At 47.0% G+C, this 13,404-nt stretch overlaps 4 protein-coding genes across 4 annotated transcripts; 1 reads left to right on the top strand and 3 right to left on the bottom strand.

Annotated features, from left to right (window-relative positions):
• Positions 1 to 660: 660 nt before the first annotated feature.
• N7511_003522 (NADPH oxidase family protein) lies at positions 661 to 1,781 on the bottom strand (the record flags this gene model as incomplete). The annotated part of the gene is made up of 4 exons (XM_057125947.1): positions 661 to 845; positions 895 to 1,051; positions 1,109 to 1,218; positions 1,274 to 1,781. The coding sequence occupies 4 exons, from the start codon at positions 1,779 to 1,781 to the stop codon at positions 661 to 663; spliced, it is 960 nt and encodes a 319-aa protein (XP_056988106.1).
• A 24-nt stretch (positions 1,782 to 1,805) lies between these two features.
• On the bottom strand, positions 1,806 to 2,118 carry N7511_003521 (uncharacterized protein; the record flags this gene model as incomplete). Its single annotated transcript, XM_057125946.1, has 2 exons — positions 1,806 to 1,964; positions 2,071 to 2,118. The coding sequence occupies 2 exons, from the start codon at positions 2,116 to 2,118 to the stop codon at positions 1,806 to 1,808; spliced, it is 207 nt and encodes a 68-aa protein (XP_056988105.1).
• A 1,612-nt stretch (positions 2,119 to 3,730) lies between these two features.
• Positions 3,731 to 4,290, top strand: N7511_003520 (uncharacterized protein; the record flags this gene model as incomplete). Its single annotated transcript, XM_057125945.1, is given in 4 exon segments — positions 3,731 to 3,802; positions 3,818 to 3,921; positions 3,952 to 4,027; positions 4,174 to 4,290. Coding segments are annotated over 4 exon segments (369 nt in total), but the record flags the coding sequence as incomplete, so codon positions are not given.
• A 4,456-nt stretch (positions 4,291 to 8,746) lies between these two features.
• N7511_003519 (uncharacterized protein) lies at positions 8,747 to 9,859 on the bottom strand (the record flags this gene model as incomplete). Its single annotated transcript, XM_057125944.1, has 2 exons — positions 8,747 to 9,417; positions 9,478 to 9,859. The coding sequence occupies 2 exons, from the start codon at positions 9,857 to 9,859 to the stop codon at positions 8,747 to 8,749; spliced, it is 1,053 nt and encodes a 350-aa protein (XP_056988103.1).
• Between the last annotated feature and the right edge of the window lie 3,545 nt (positions 9,860 to 13,404).

The raw sequence follows: 13,404 nt of genomic DNA, 5'->3' as shown, positions 1-13,404 counted from the left end.
ATGAGGATTGTATAATTTGAGTTAATTTGGGTCCGAGTCAGCGACTTGGCCGGCGGCGTGCATCCCTACTATTTTTGATGTCACTGTCACATAGTCAAGCAATTCCTATGGTTTCCACCCTATCCTATAATGCCATTATTGCTCTTTCACATCTCAGTGCAGGGTGAGATAGAATATACCGTGAGGATAAATTTAGTGCCATTGTTTGAGGCTATTCTTTGCCTGCCCGGCTCGGGATGTCTTTGCGAGAGCCTATCTTGTATATATATCTCACATCTCTAGTACAAACAAGCGACACGTGCTGAATGAACCAAATCCGAGGAATTCACGTAATAGTGGTCATGACTAAAGCAGATTTTGCACGGTCAATGTGGGCTCAGCGTAGTCCGCCAGTCGATCCAGATCTACCTCCGAATGAGCCTAGCAAGATCAGTGTATTTATCCGATCCGATATCTTTCACCGCCTGTGGCCATGGACACCTTCCATGATTTTCTGCCGAATCCACTTTCTGTGATTGGCACTCTGGCCCCCAACCGCCGACTCATCGCCTTGCTAGGATTGTCTGGTTTCGACCAATGTTTCTCCTGAGAGCCGCGCGGACTGTTTAGAAACTGCATATGCAACAGGGATGGGGGCCGGCGTCCAAGTGGGCTCCAAACCTAACCAGCACTGCAAGATTCTGCTCGCCTTGAGGCCGTCATCCTGTCTGATTTTGCATGGTCGAAAGGGTCATCGCCAGTCCACCACTTGCCAGAGGGTTCAAGGTCCAGGTCAATCAACCGAAAAGCATTTGTGGGATGAACGACACGGCGTACTGCTGCGCGTAATGGGTTGCTTGCGCATACTAAGACCAGTCAGCGTTGGCATAATCCAAAGGGTATAAACAGTCACACCAGAAATCGTAGGTTTTCCACCTCTACCGTCCATAAAACGTGCCAGCTCCTTTTCGATATCAATGGGATGGAAACGGTACTTTAAGCGCGTTCGGTTGCGGTAACGAATTTGGTCCGCGGGCTGCGTGCCTAGAATATGCGTAGTAAATTGCAGGATCTATATTAGGTCAGGCCGATATATTGTCAAAAACTCAGCAGAAAGGAATTTACTCACATCAAATCCCCGGTTATCTCGATGTTTATGCTCGGGACAATCGTCTCGGTCAAACATACGGTTAACCTCGAGGATTTGCGAGATTTCATCCCCCACCCAATGGGGATGGTCTATTTCGGTAAGCGTATGGCATCGAAAAGCATCTGATAAGAAAGAAACACCTACTGAAATTCTGCAGCTTAACTTGCCACAAAACTTGTAGCCGTCGCACCGTATTCTTCCGGCTTCGGCTTTCTTTAACGAGGTGTCGTATGAACGGCAACGCACGGAAGAGTCCAATGTCTTCAAGTATAAACACGACGGTCCTGTACTGTCCTAGGTAAGGTGGGTGCCCGTAAGGACCTAGCACGTACACTGGAAAATGAATTGTTGAGTGTGCACGATCAGCAGCTTGCGCGATCCTACTAGTCACACCCTGCCTAGGTCGGGTCACTATGTGTAGCAGACGAGTTGGTGCTTCTGGGTGGTTTTGCACTGTAGCCACCGAAGCCACGTGAAATGCAGGAAGCTGCAAGCAGGATCTTACCCCCAAGCGTGGCATCCAGAGCTGTATATACTGCCCCGGTCGAGCCACCCACTGTACTGGAACCACAACATCAAGCCATAACAGCCGGTTGGAAGACCGCGCGAGGGCTTTTCGAGCGGTGATACGCCACGACCTATGGACCCACATGCTGTGCAGGCAAGTGACGGCACTCTAGGCACATCTAGCGCAAATACCACCTAGTAAAACCCAGCGGTAGGATGATGCTCGGTCGATCAAATGGTAGAAAAGGGCGCCGGTGGCGATCGAAGCTAGCACATAATGGACCTCGAGGCCGAGTTGCGGCCACCGTCGAAGAATTCTAGCAAGCGTCTAAGGCATAATTGAGATGAGACTGTATCCGGCCTGTTCTATATTAGCCACTACTAGTTACTACGGGAAATAGGAAGGCTGCCGTTCTCTGTGGCGCTTCACGTACCAGGAGTGGAATGACGAGGGGAGCTCCAAACATGGTATTTCGAGCCATTGTGATTAAGATGGACCCATGAAGAAGGTAATGCAGCACGCAAATGCGGCCTAGCCACCGATAGGCCTATTGAAACGTGCCTCGTTCGACACGGTAGATGTGGGCCGGAAGACTGAAGCTCAACCCGGAGTAGAGGGGAACAAGGTGTGTGACCGCTAGGCATCCGGCTCGCCTATGCATATCCGCCCAGCTTTGAGCATGAAAGGTGATTACAATGACGTTGGCAATCACTAGGGTTGCAAGTATGCCCCCTTGCGAGTATAACGGGATATCCAGCGACTGGAGCACGTCTGGTGTTGGCGCCCGGAAGAAGCGTCTCCAGGATACGGTGCGTTGTAACCTCAGTGGTAAATAGCTGAATCGGAGTCTAAGGCTATAAGATATCCAGCATAAAAGAGTGAGGAGCCCGTAAAGACCGAATTTATCTTGGATAGGAGCCCTGGCAAGCCACTCGACAAACTTTAAAACAGGGCGGGACATGCTTTGAGTCGAGGCAATACTGGATCCCAACAGGTTTATATCTCAAGTTCTATCGGTAAGCTAAACCAGGGCGTTCCAGTGCTTCTGCAAGGGTGGTCGAAAGCACCTTGCAATATTGATGCGGTAATCATGCTGCTGGCGAAAAAGATGGGAAGGTCTCTTTGTACAACGCGGACTGAGATGACGGGTTAACGATTGACGATTGAAATGAGCATCACCGATAACATGAAAAACGCTATCTATTGCATAAGATGAGGCTCGTCTAGTCTACGATCAACGTTGAACCACAAGTATACACTGATCAAATCGCTGTAATATTATGCGGTTGTTCATTATCCCATACTTCCAAAGTTGAGCCCAGTCAACGTCCAGCGAGGCTTTTTTAGATGTCGTATGCCCGCCTATTAAATTGGGCAGTGATTGTCATTGTCAAGACGATCAAGGTGACCGTGGATAGCGACGGCGACCATGGAAACTGTTGTGACAGCCCGCCCTTCGGGCTCTCACACCAGACTTTTCAATGGACCTAGTCGTTCTGCCTATCGATGTAGTCTGGATCGGACTTATCTAAGACGCAAAAACATCTTTTCCGAGGAAGGCGGTCGTGTCGTAGCGAACATGTCTCCGAGCTGTTTTATTGAATTGTTTCGATCTAATGTAGATTCGATAAGACCGCACCTATATCACAGCATTTGCGTTTTATGATTCCTTCTACGTACTAATATTGCAGATCCATTAATAAGGCTTGCTACATCTAATTGTGGCACTTGGTTCCTAGTCTAAAGTTCCTCCAATAGGATGTATGGTGAAGACCATTACAAGATATTTCTGGCTCTATTGTGAGTGTGACGGTCCAATCACAAAGTAAAGCTATCACAAGATTTGAAATACTCGTCTTATCATTCATTTGGTAGCGTATACTTCAAAAATGGATAACAGCAGCAGTAGTACCATCCTCCAGCTTCTATGCAGGTCCTAACAGTGAGTGATGGGCTTATAAGAAGAGGTTGCATGTATATGAGAAACTTCCAATAGCTCAGCAAGAATAGTCGCTTTCTCTCTGCTCGAAATTTCGAGTCTGAACATAAGCTTTGCCCTAGCAAGCCATGATTTACCGTTCATTCGTTCCAGCAGGGAGGAAAGTGAGTCATTGGTTAGACTGGCAGGGTCAAGCGCATCAATCGTAAAGTTTGCCGGGTCCAGGGTGGAATATATCTAGATAAACCCGTTAGAGTACTCAAAAGAAGCTGCGCTCGCGTTCCATTTTAAGACCAGCGTGTTGAATAATGGCCCGAAGATTGTAACTGGAAGGCCGACACAGACGTACGCTGCCTCTACACGATTGTCTTGAAGCATAGTCCTAAGTACCGATATAGCCTATTCGGTGGATCTTGAATCAACAACGACCGAGTCAGATATCCAGAATTCGGTTGACCAGCGGTTGGAAGAAAAATCGCTTCTCTGCATCAAAGGACGTTGAAAGCGAGAGAAGCCTTTCCTGAGACGGCTTGTTTGTTTTTCTTTCTTTGAACCGAGAAGAATGATCTTCAAATTGGCTGAATGCGCTGTCTGCAGAATCCCAATCTGATAGTCATGCGGTTCCAGATTGCTGAGCTGGGCTTGAGGGAAGACATGAATGACGCCATTCTCCATGGATACACATTCTCCCCGGCTATCAGCTTTGTTTACTGAATGGGCTGGTGGGATTATGGTGGAAGTGAGAGTGACGTTAATACTCTGGCCACAGAGCTTTGACTGCTCCCACTTCCAAACGAGCTCTTCAGTCTTCGAATATATGAAAGGGACTTTGGTGACTGGGATTTTTGAGGAGTGATCCGCATGAGAAAAATGCTTCCTGCTTTGTTCAGTATCTTCGCAAATGGCCATCGTAGTCATCATACAAACCGACCTGTAAGCGTATGAGAGAAGCGGAAGTTTCAGTATTTGTAGCATCAAGGGCGATATCAAGGCGTTCCTTTAACAAAATCTTCTGACCAACCCACAGGTTAGTCTCTGACGATGTAGATGCGCGAAAGCAGATAAGAAGTGGGCCACTGGAATGGGATTGGTGTATGAAATTATCTGAGGGCGTCTGCGTGAGATTCTGATGCTAAAGATAAAAGTTGCACTTCGCGGACGACTGGGTGAACATGAGTATTTCCCCATTGTAGTGTTTCAGCTGTACGAACGCTGAACTGCATTTCCAACGTGCAAACCCATTTTATTTCCTGTTGAGAGTAGAGAGGCACACACATTGATCGGACTGTTTGGGACTTTTGGCATCGTGGGAGGCATTCTGTCACTCAACGTTGGATAAACAATCTTGTTGACTTTCATTCTTCCGCGCAACGAGTGAAAACAAGCCTGCAAAGAGCAGAATTCAAGGTGCCTATTCATGCATCCAATGAAAATACAGAGAGACTATTTTATTTGTGAGAAGCTTATTGTAGGACAATACTAGGACTATACGATGAAAATGTACGTAGAAATGACAATTTAGCTATCTGAGTTTCAACAGAGTTGCTTTTCGATTGCTCTGGGCCTCTCGTATCCAGCTTTGTGAGCCTTGGCTTAAGACAACATATCATCATCCTAAAGGCAGGTTGGTCTTGGTGTTAGCCAATCAATATCGCGATTAGAGTATTTCATGGAAACTTCCACTGCGAAACCCCCAATTACCCAAAGCGTAACGAAACAACGGTTGTGTCTATTTCTCTATTTCTTGGCAGTCATCATCATACCCTTGCTGCTGATCGGCAGTTGCATAGCTGTTAGGATCGGCGTTCTTTGCGAGCCAAAAGGCGGAGTTGATCTATCATAACTCCTTGTTGTCGGAGTAATGTTTTTCCGTAACTGTAGTAATAACTCAGCTGTCCCCAGGATATTTGCTGCATCCATCATGAACACGCAAGCAAAACCCTCTTCGTCCCCCATCTTTGCGACAGGAGCTCGAAACCTGTCTCTACGAAATATTTCATTCAAACCCCCCTATACATGTATGTTATGTGTGACCTGGCCTCACTCTGGTGAATTTCCAGCACAGCGGCGAATTGACAAAGTCAGCAAGCATGGCGAGCCAGGCGCCATTCTATTCTACCTCTGCTCAGAATACTACCCATTTTGCCCTCATTTATATTGATCAGTCTGGGAAACTTCATCATGAGGTGTCCCCTTCGATGATTAATTATCGCGACGCTATCCTTTCCCCCGAAGTCACAGTTGAATTCCTGAAGGCGGTGGCGAACTCTACTGAAGTTGGTCAGCGAAGGCCTTCCCTGGAAGTTGCTTCCACCCGGCAGGTTCGTCACCCTCCGCTTGTTCGAGAAAGCCACACTGAGTGCGCAGGGCAAGTTCGCAAGACGGAAAACGCGACAACGAACCTATCTGTGTTAGGATTGTACAATCGTATTGGAGGACTCCGTCGTTCAGTGTGTGAAGGCGGAGAGGTTTCTTATGAATGATCAGATTATTACATCTTAATTGATGCCTTTAAAACCCATCTCTACTATTTACTGCAAGTATTCGAAGCGAAATTTTTGTACTGTGCATTCTCTTTACATATGCCATTCTCAGCTCTCATATATATTTTCTGGGCGTCGTTCTATGATTTAGGGGCTACTAGTAATGACCCATGGATAGAGGCGGATATATCATTGATGTCTTGCTGAGACTACACATGTGTGACATGAACGTAGTCAACCAGCCTCGTCAATAGTCGCAGGGATTGCCTTCATGAGTATACTATCGTGAAGTAAGATACTACCTGAAGATCCGAGTTAACCAACCTGCTACGCGCTCTGCCAGCTATGAAGCTCTTATGCCCGATAAATGATGCAGCGCCGATTCCTGTACGAGTCTTTGTAGACGACCTACACGCAATTGGCCATGCCAGTGAGCTCATATTCGGACTGTGACACGTGAGGCCAAGAGTATTGATTTGCGTTCTGGTCCCCACGCCGCTGCCAGGATGCGGGTCTCTAGCCGTTTAATCCTTACGAACCACGTCTGTATGCCATGTTGGTTTGATTTTGATATACAGAAAGGCTTTATCCTACCACAAAGGCACAAGCGCATGTTCTGATTCCGTTCCAAAGCGCCCTCGAGCCGGGGGGCGGGGTCCCCTAGAGACCCCCTTTATGGGGGTCGGCGAGGCAATTTCCAATTGCCGGGGGTGCCCCCCAAGGCGACGGGCAAGATGCGCTGACCCACTCGGTGGTCTGTCACATGGATCATTCAGATCTGCTTGATATAACCGCAGAACAATGGACTAAATCTTACTTTCAGCACTAGGAAATCTTCTTCCTTATCAACCATGGAGCCCGTATCGTGCCCATGGAGTGCACTGAGCATTCAACACACCGCCGGCGTTGTTCCTGGTCCCAGACACCCCTCTTATTGTCGACGAATCCCGATGGTCGGCCTACTAAGCAAATATTATAACATATACCTCATCAAAGAATCCGCGACCTAACACTATAGCACAAACGAGATTCGAGGCCCTTTACGCTGAACGTCATACTCAACACTTTGCTCCCGGCAGCATGCCCAGTGCAGAGTAGTCAACGAAATGAGACACCGCAGACAATGGAGTGGTCTGACAGATTCTTGAGATAGGATGGAAACTATCCCTGAGATCATGAGCTGCTTCGACAGGCTGTGTCCACCGAGATTTCAAATCTCTTTGCTCAGTATTCTGGCGAAGAGGGCTGGCATAAGGGATCAAAGTATCCCGTAGTGGTTGCCACGAAGGAGAGCCTTGACGTGATTCAAAACATATGGAAGAACACCTTTGCGGGGATTCCGTTTTTGGCGGCTGCCAGAAGTTCTGATGATTCAGTGTGACCATGGTGAAAGCAAGGATATCTGGATAGCCAAGAGTTGGAGTGAAATATAGCGAGACTGGATTTGAGAGGATATGCAAGAAAACGTAGGAAGAATGTGTCCTTGACACAATTTATATTTCAGGTATCAATGCCTCTTTACACCTGCTGCACTACTTAACGTAATGTAATATGATCAGCACAGATTTCGGCTCTATAGTCGACACAAAATGGGATTCAGACGGCATACCTTATCAGTGCAACTGCACGACCCTTGCCGGGGCCAATCAGAAACAGTTCTGCTTCGTTGTGGATCAACTGAAGGAGGTGATCCCAGGAGCATGAGCACGATGTAGACCATTTCGCGAACTTCTTCGGCTGAGGTCGATGACTTAGTGCTCTATTTTGCATAGCACGGCGTGTGAATGCATTAGAGGCCTATGGCAAGGCACGCGAGAATCATTGCCTGATTGTGGCAGTGTACGATGGTCCTGGGAACGAGCCAACTCCCGGATATAGAATATCAGGAGAATGAGGGATTTCATGTTCGGATTTGTTGTACGGACCGAGGGGTAGGGCCTGCATTGTGAAAGAGCGGATGGTACGGTCAATCGTACAGTCAGTTGCAGGTATGATGAGGTGTTCAACCTTACGCAGGTTGAAAGTGGTCAAGCCGAACAACTAGAAGTTCAAAGACTGAGAGAAAGTTACTATAGCAACGCGAGGACACGTCATTTTCTAGCTTGCGCTCCCAGGAACCAGTAGGCAGTAGGGCGGTTATTATCGAAGTAATCGAATGGATACAGAGGCAAGACGGCATTCAATGGACCGACCAGACTGAGCCTCGGGGTGAGCGATCAGGTTGCTCAGTGAGCTGCTCAGGGTCGCTGGTGAGCAGCTCAGGGCGGCACCGTGACTAACTCAGCAGATGCTCTAGGAGCCGATCACTTCCCGAAGCGGCAATGTTACCGTCACCTAGACTACATAAGGATACTCTATTGGGTCCAGCACTTTCTACCTTGGTACTTCTCTGCACATGATTCTATGACATACTCCTTGTATTAGAACTAATCTACACCCTCTCGGCTGCTCGGTCGCGTTTCTTTACCCTTCACTATGAGTTGTAAGATGAACCAGCCTTATTTAGTCTTCTACGCCATCGAGAACAGACTATAAAATACAGCTGGCTCTAGCGTCATACTCCGCACTGCGGCGAGAAGAGATGTCTGCCATCAGTGTCTGTTCATTCCATGCATACGTTTTGCACCGGCTCTTTGTAGACCAAACGAACCAAGTTTATTTCAAAGAACTACGAACTTTGCTGCTAATTATAAGCTTGCTTTCTCCAATTTTCTTTCACTATTGAGTTTAAGTGTCGTTAAAAGATTGAGAACATTTTCGTAAACAAACATGGTGGTCACCGAGGCTGGTACAGCTCGTATCATGCTCGTCTTCATACCAGCATAGAAACCTCGCCACCCCTCCTGTTGCCAGATTGTACTGGCGGTCATAAGTACGCTGCTGTGCCACGGTGGTGATGGTTTCGTAGACTTGAGACTTTGCTGCATGTGAAGCCGAGTTCGAATAACCTCGTGAGGATATGTCGCCGAGCTCGCAACTATCTTGCTGAAAGAGGCTGCCATGAGAGTTCCCGACGTATTGTAGTGAGATTCCTCATTCTCCTCCCCAAGCCCTGATCCCGTGAATGTCCTCTTCATCTTTTCGTAAAGAGGAAACTGGATCGTAAGATGGGATACCCCGAGTAGGGCTGGTGTCAAACCGGAATAGAAAGCTAAAACACCCTCCTTGGAGTAAATTTGCCGAGCTGCGTCGAATGCTGACTTGTACTGCCACTCTGGCCTTGCATATATCCCGTTGGAGACACTGGTCTGCGACATGAGTCTAGTTTTGATAACTAGGATTGGGTTGGTGGCAACGATGCAGAAAGTGCCCGCTACTAGCGATGACATGAACGAGGTCATCCACTGGCTACCAACACCTGCAACAAATCTCAGCTCACAGGGTCACGGGGACGTTGCCTAAAAGCGAATAAACGTACCAAACCATTCATCGAAAGTTTCATGGCTTCGATGGTAAGTAGTAAAGAAAATAGCCCACCTAGGAAAGTAAGCGAGTACACTTGGCCCTAAGCCTTGGTACATTCCTCTCAATCCTTTCTCTCGCCACACCTGTCGGCCAATGCTGAGTAAGCCGTGATTCGCGCGCGGAAGCAGAGAAGAGGCTGTTTCTCGCCGCAAACCACCTTGAGCTTGCAATTTCATTTTGATAACATCCAGGGGGCAGGTCACTATACTGGAGGCGATACCGCTACTCGCACCCGCAAAAGTTCTGATGAAATTCAACGAAAAATGAGTGGCCGCGTAATCCATAGATGATGCGGCTTCGACATTGTTCAAGCTGTCATGATGTCCGCAGGGCATTCTGGCTTTGCTCAAATTTGTAGGCCGGCCAAAGTAGGCCCGAATGCCTACTGAAATGGTTCATATACAAATTATGCTACCAAAAAGAGAATGACCAGGAACGCGTGATGTGACATGTTAAGTAAGGACCGTGATTTTCCGGTTTAAAGGTAGCTTCGGTTAACTTAATTAACTTACTAGCGATGACGTAATCATGTGGTCACAACCAAGCAAAGTTGTTTTTTTTGTTTATAACGTATTCGGTAAGCGAGTGGTGCACCCCGCGTCATTCTCGCGTTTTAGTTTAAACCTCTTTCTTCAACCAACCACCATGCCACCAATTCGCTCTCGATGTTCTCAAAAACGTATAGAGCAAGAGGGGAGGATCTTATTAGCTGTTCAGGCTTTCCAGAAGGAAAAAAAAACATTCCAATTCGTCGGTTGGCACGCGAGTTTGACGTATCGGCTACAACGCTTACTCGACGTCTTACCGGTGTCAAAAGTCGCGAAGAAGTCCGCGCCAATAACCACAAATTGACAATGCTAGAAGAAGAAGCTCTTAAGAAATGGATAATCTCAATGGATAAGCGCGGAGCAGCCCCTCGGCCGAATACTGTACGAGAGGCAGCTAATTTATTACTCGAGGGTCGTGGGACCGACCCGACCGAGACGGTCGGCGAGAAATGGGTATACAATTATGTCCAACGGCATCCAGACCTCTCAACCCGATTCTCAAGGGCCTACGATTACCGGCGAGCTCAATGCGAAGACGTGAAAATGATCTCTACATGGTTCAATTTTGTAAAGAGTACGATCGCGAAGTACGGCATCGTGGATGACGATATCTACAACTTCGACGAGACGGGCTTCGCCCTCGGCCTTATTACCACTGCTAAGGTAGTGACTCGGACTTCATACGGTCGGAGGGCTCTCTTGCAGCCAGATAATCGACAGTGGGTGACTACAATTGAGGCGATAAATGCGTCCGGATGGGCGCTGTCGCCATGCGTCATTTTTAAGGCAAGGGTTTTTTGAAGTCATGGTTTGCCGATACAAAGCTTCCAACGGACTGGCTTTTTGCCGTTAGTGATAACGGATGGACTACGGATGCCATTGGACTCGATTGGCTTCAAAAGATCTTTATCCCATCGACTACTAGCCGGAGAAAGGGACGGTATCGGCTGCTGATACTCGACGGACATAGCAGCCATCTTACACCTCAGTTTGATCAGATATGCGCTGATAATGAATTATCCCTATTTGTATGCCAGCGCATTCATCTCATCTCCTACAACCTCTCAATATCGGCTGTTTTGGTTATTAAACGCGCCTACAGCAAGGCGATCGAGACGCAAGCGAAGCTTCACCGGGTCCGTGTCGACAAATCAGACTTTTTGGAGGCGTATCGAAACGCAAGAATTGAAGCATTTGGCTTAGACACTATTGTGAATAGCTTCGCCGGCGCTGGCCTAATTCCATTCGACCCGGAGCGCGTTATTTCGAAGCTCAACATTCGTCTTATCACCCCGCCTAGACCGATCAGCCACGGTAGCGATTCAAGCAAAAACTTCACCCCGAAAAAGCCTCATACTGTGAAGGATATACGGAGACAGGCATCATCTATTCGGAAGCTGGCTATAGATGACCCTCAGCGTCTTAGTGAAGCTATAGACCAAATGGAGAGAGGGTGCCATTTAGCGATACATAGCTTCACTATTGCGCGTCAGCAAATTAAGGATTTGCTTGCTGCCAACGCAAAAGTGACGCGTAAAAGGCAGCGAGCAAAAGCTCGAATAGCGCATGAAGGAAGTCTACTAGTCGAAGAAGCTATTACGCGTTTGGGTATAGAGGGAGAGGCCGAAGAAGCGAGAGCTAATCGATCGGGCCATACATCGCCGGCGCCTAATCAGACCAATAAGAGGCGCCCGCAGCGATGCAGTCTTTGTAAAACGCCTGGACATAAGAGAAATAGGTGCCCAGAGAGGTCTGAATAGCTTCATTTCAAAGAAGATTCGCGTTGTGGTTGAAAGAATTGAATAATAGTAGTAGAAATAATGGCGAGGTGCACCACTCGCTTACCGAATGCGTTACCCAAAATGAAAAGGCTTTTCTACATCACTTATGCATCTCACGAGATTAGTCGTGTTTGCACTGTTTACAGTGCTGCAGCACTCCCGCTGCGGCACCGGTGCTGCGGGACTTGTCAAGGCCTAAGAGCCACCAATGGAGCAAGTCTTTGAAAGTAGAGAGCAGCTGCTTACTTCTATACAGCAGCATGCGCTATCTTATAGATATGCTATCACTACTATTCGGTCTAATAGAGATATTCCTATCTCTACGGGATGCGATAGATGGAGTATTTACCATGGATCAAGGAGTTCAACAGAAGATAATGCATCATATCAAAACAATAAACTATCAGACGAAAGAATAATCAAGAAAGCGCCATCAAAGTGTCCAAATTGTGGAGAACTTGGGCACACAATCCGTTCCTGCAGGATATAATACAGTATGTATGTAAAATTAAGATCAATTGGATGAAATAAGATCAATTAGAAGAGAACTAGTTCTTATACTGTACCAGCATCTGAATGACCGCAAAATCCTAAGAGTCCTTTGAGGGACTTAGCTGCGAGGATTCTGCTTCTACTTAGTCATCACCTTGGCTCGATTGGTGCCACGTAGTTGGAAGTTGATTTTGTCCAACGAAGCAATAACGTTATCGTATCAGTGGATTATCATCAACCAAACTGAAGCGTCCAGTGCTGCTGAACTCAAGACTGGAATCGGCTTATGACTTTGTTATCATTGTAGCTTTTGTCACAGCTGAATCAGGACGCAATCTTCGAGGCTCGAGATTTCCACACGCTTCCAAACGCTCTTTTTCATAAACCAAGACGTTCTAGCAGCAGTATAGCTCCTAAGAACAAACTTGAAATAAGTTCATGTACTAGGCACCATACGGTATGGATATGGCAATTGATTTAGACATACTTAATTTGGTTGTCCGGGGTTGGCGCCCTTACCGTGATTGGGAGATGTTTTGCTTTTAGAAGTGATACCTCGCGAGTCACAAATCTTTGCGCTTGATTTGGTTTCCCAGTATAAACGAATATATTGATAGTGCAGAAATAAATCTTATTCACATTTGAAACAATCACACCTTCACAAAGTTACAACACCAAAGGGTAATACAACTTATCAAAGAATCACCACATGTAGTGCTTGAAAGTGATCAAATCCAACGATACTGCGTCTATCTGATATACTCCACTATGAATGGAATCTTGCTGCAATATCAAGAATATTGGTATCATGATTGCGGTTCAAGTAAAAAGCTGAGGCACGTTATGAGAACGGTCGTAAACTGTGAAATGTGAGGACCAGATCATCTTCTGGAGAAGAGCAACAATGGAGGGGTCTTACCGAGCCATCCACCAAAGCCACTTGCTTCGGACCACTGAAAGCCGTTACCTTTGACTGAGAATCCATTAGTTCCTTGGCCTGCGTTGATCAAGATCGAATCCCAAGCTAGAAATTATTGGTCAATACGCGTTTCAAATCAA

Source organism: Penicillium nucicola (genome assembly GCF_028828085.1).
Source record: "Penicillium nucicola strain IBT 29836 chromosome Unknown utg000002l, whole genome shotgun sequence".
NCBI lineage: Eukaryota > Fungi > Ascomycota > Eurotiomycetes > Eurotiales > Aspergillaceae > Penicillium > Penicillium nucicola.
This window is presented reverse-complemented; position numbering and strand designations above follow the sequence as displayed.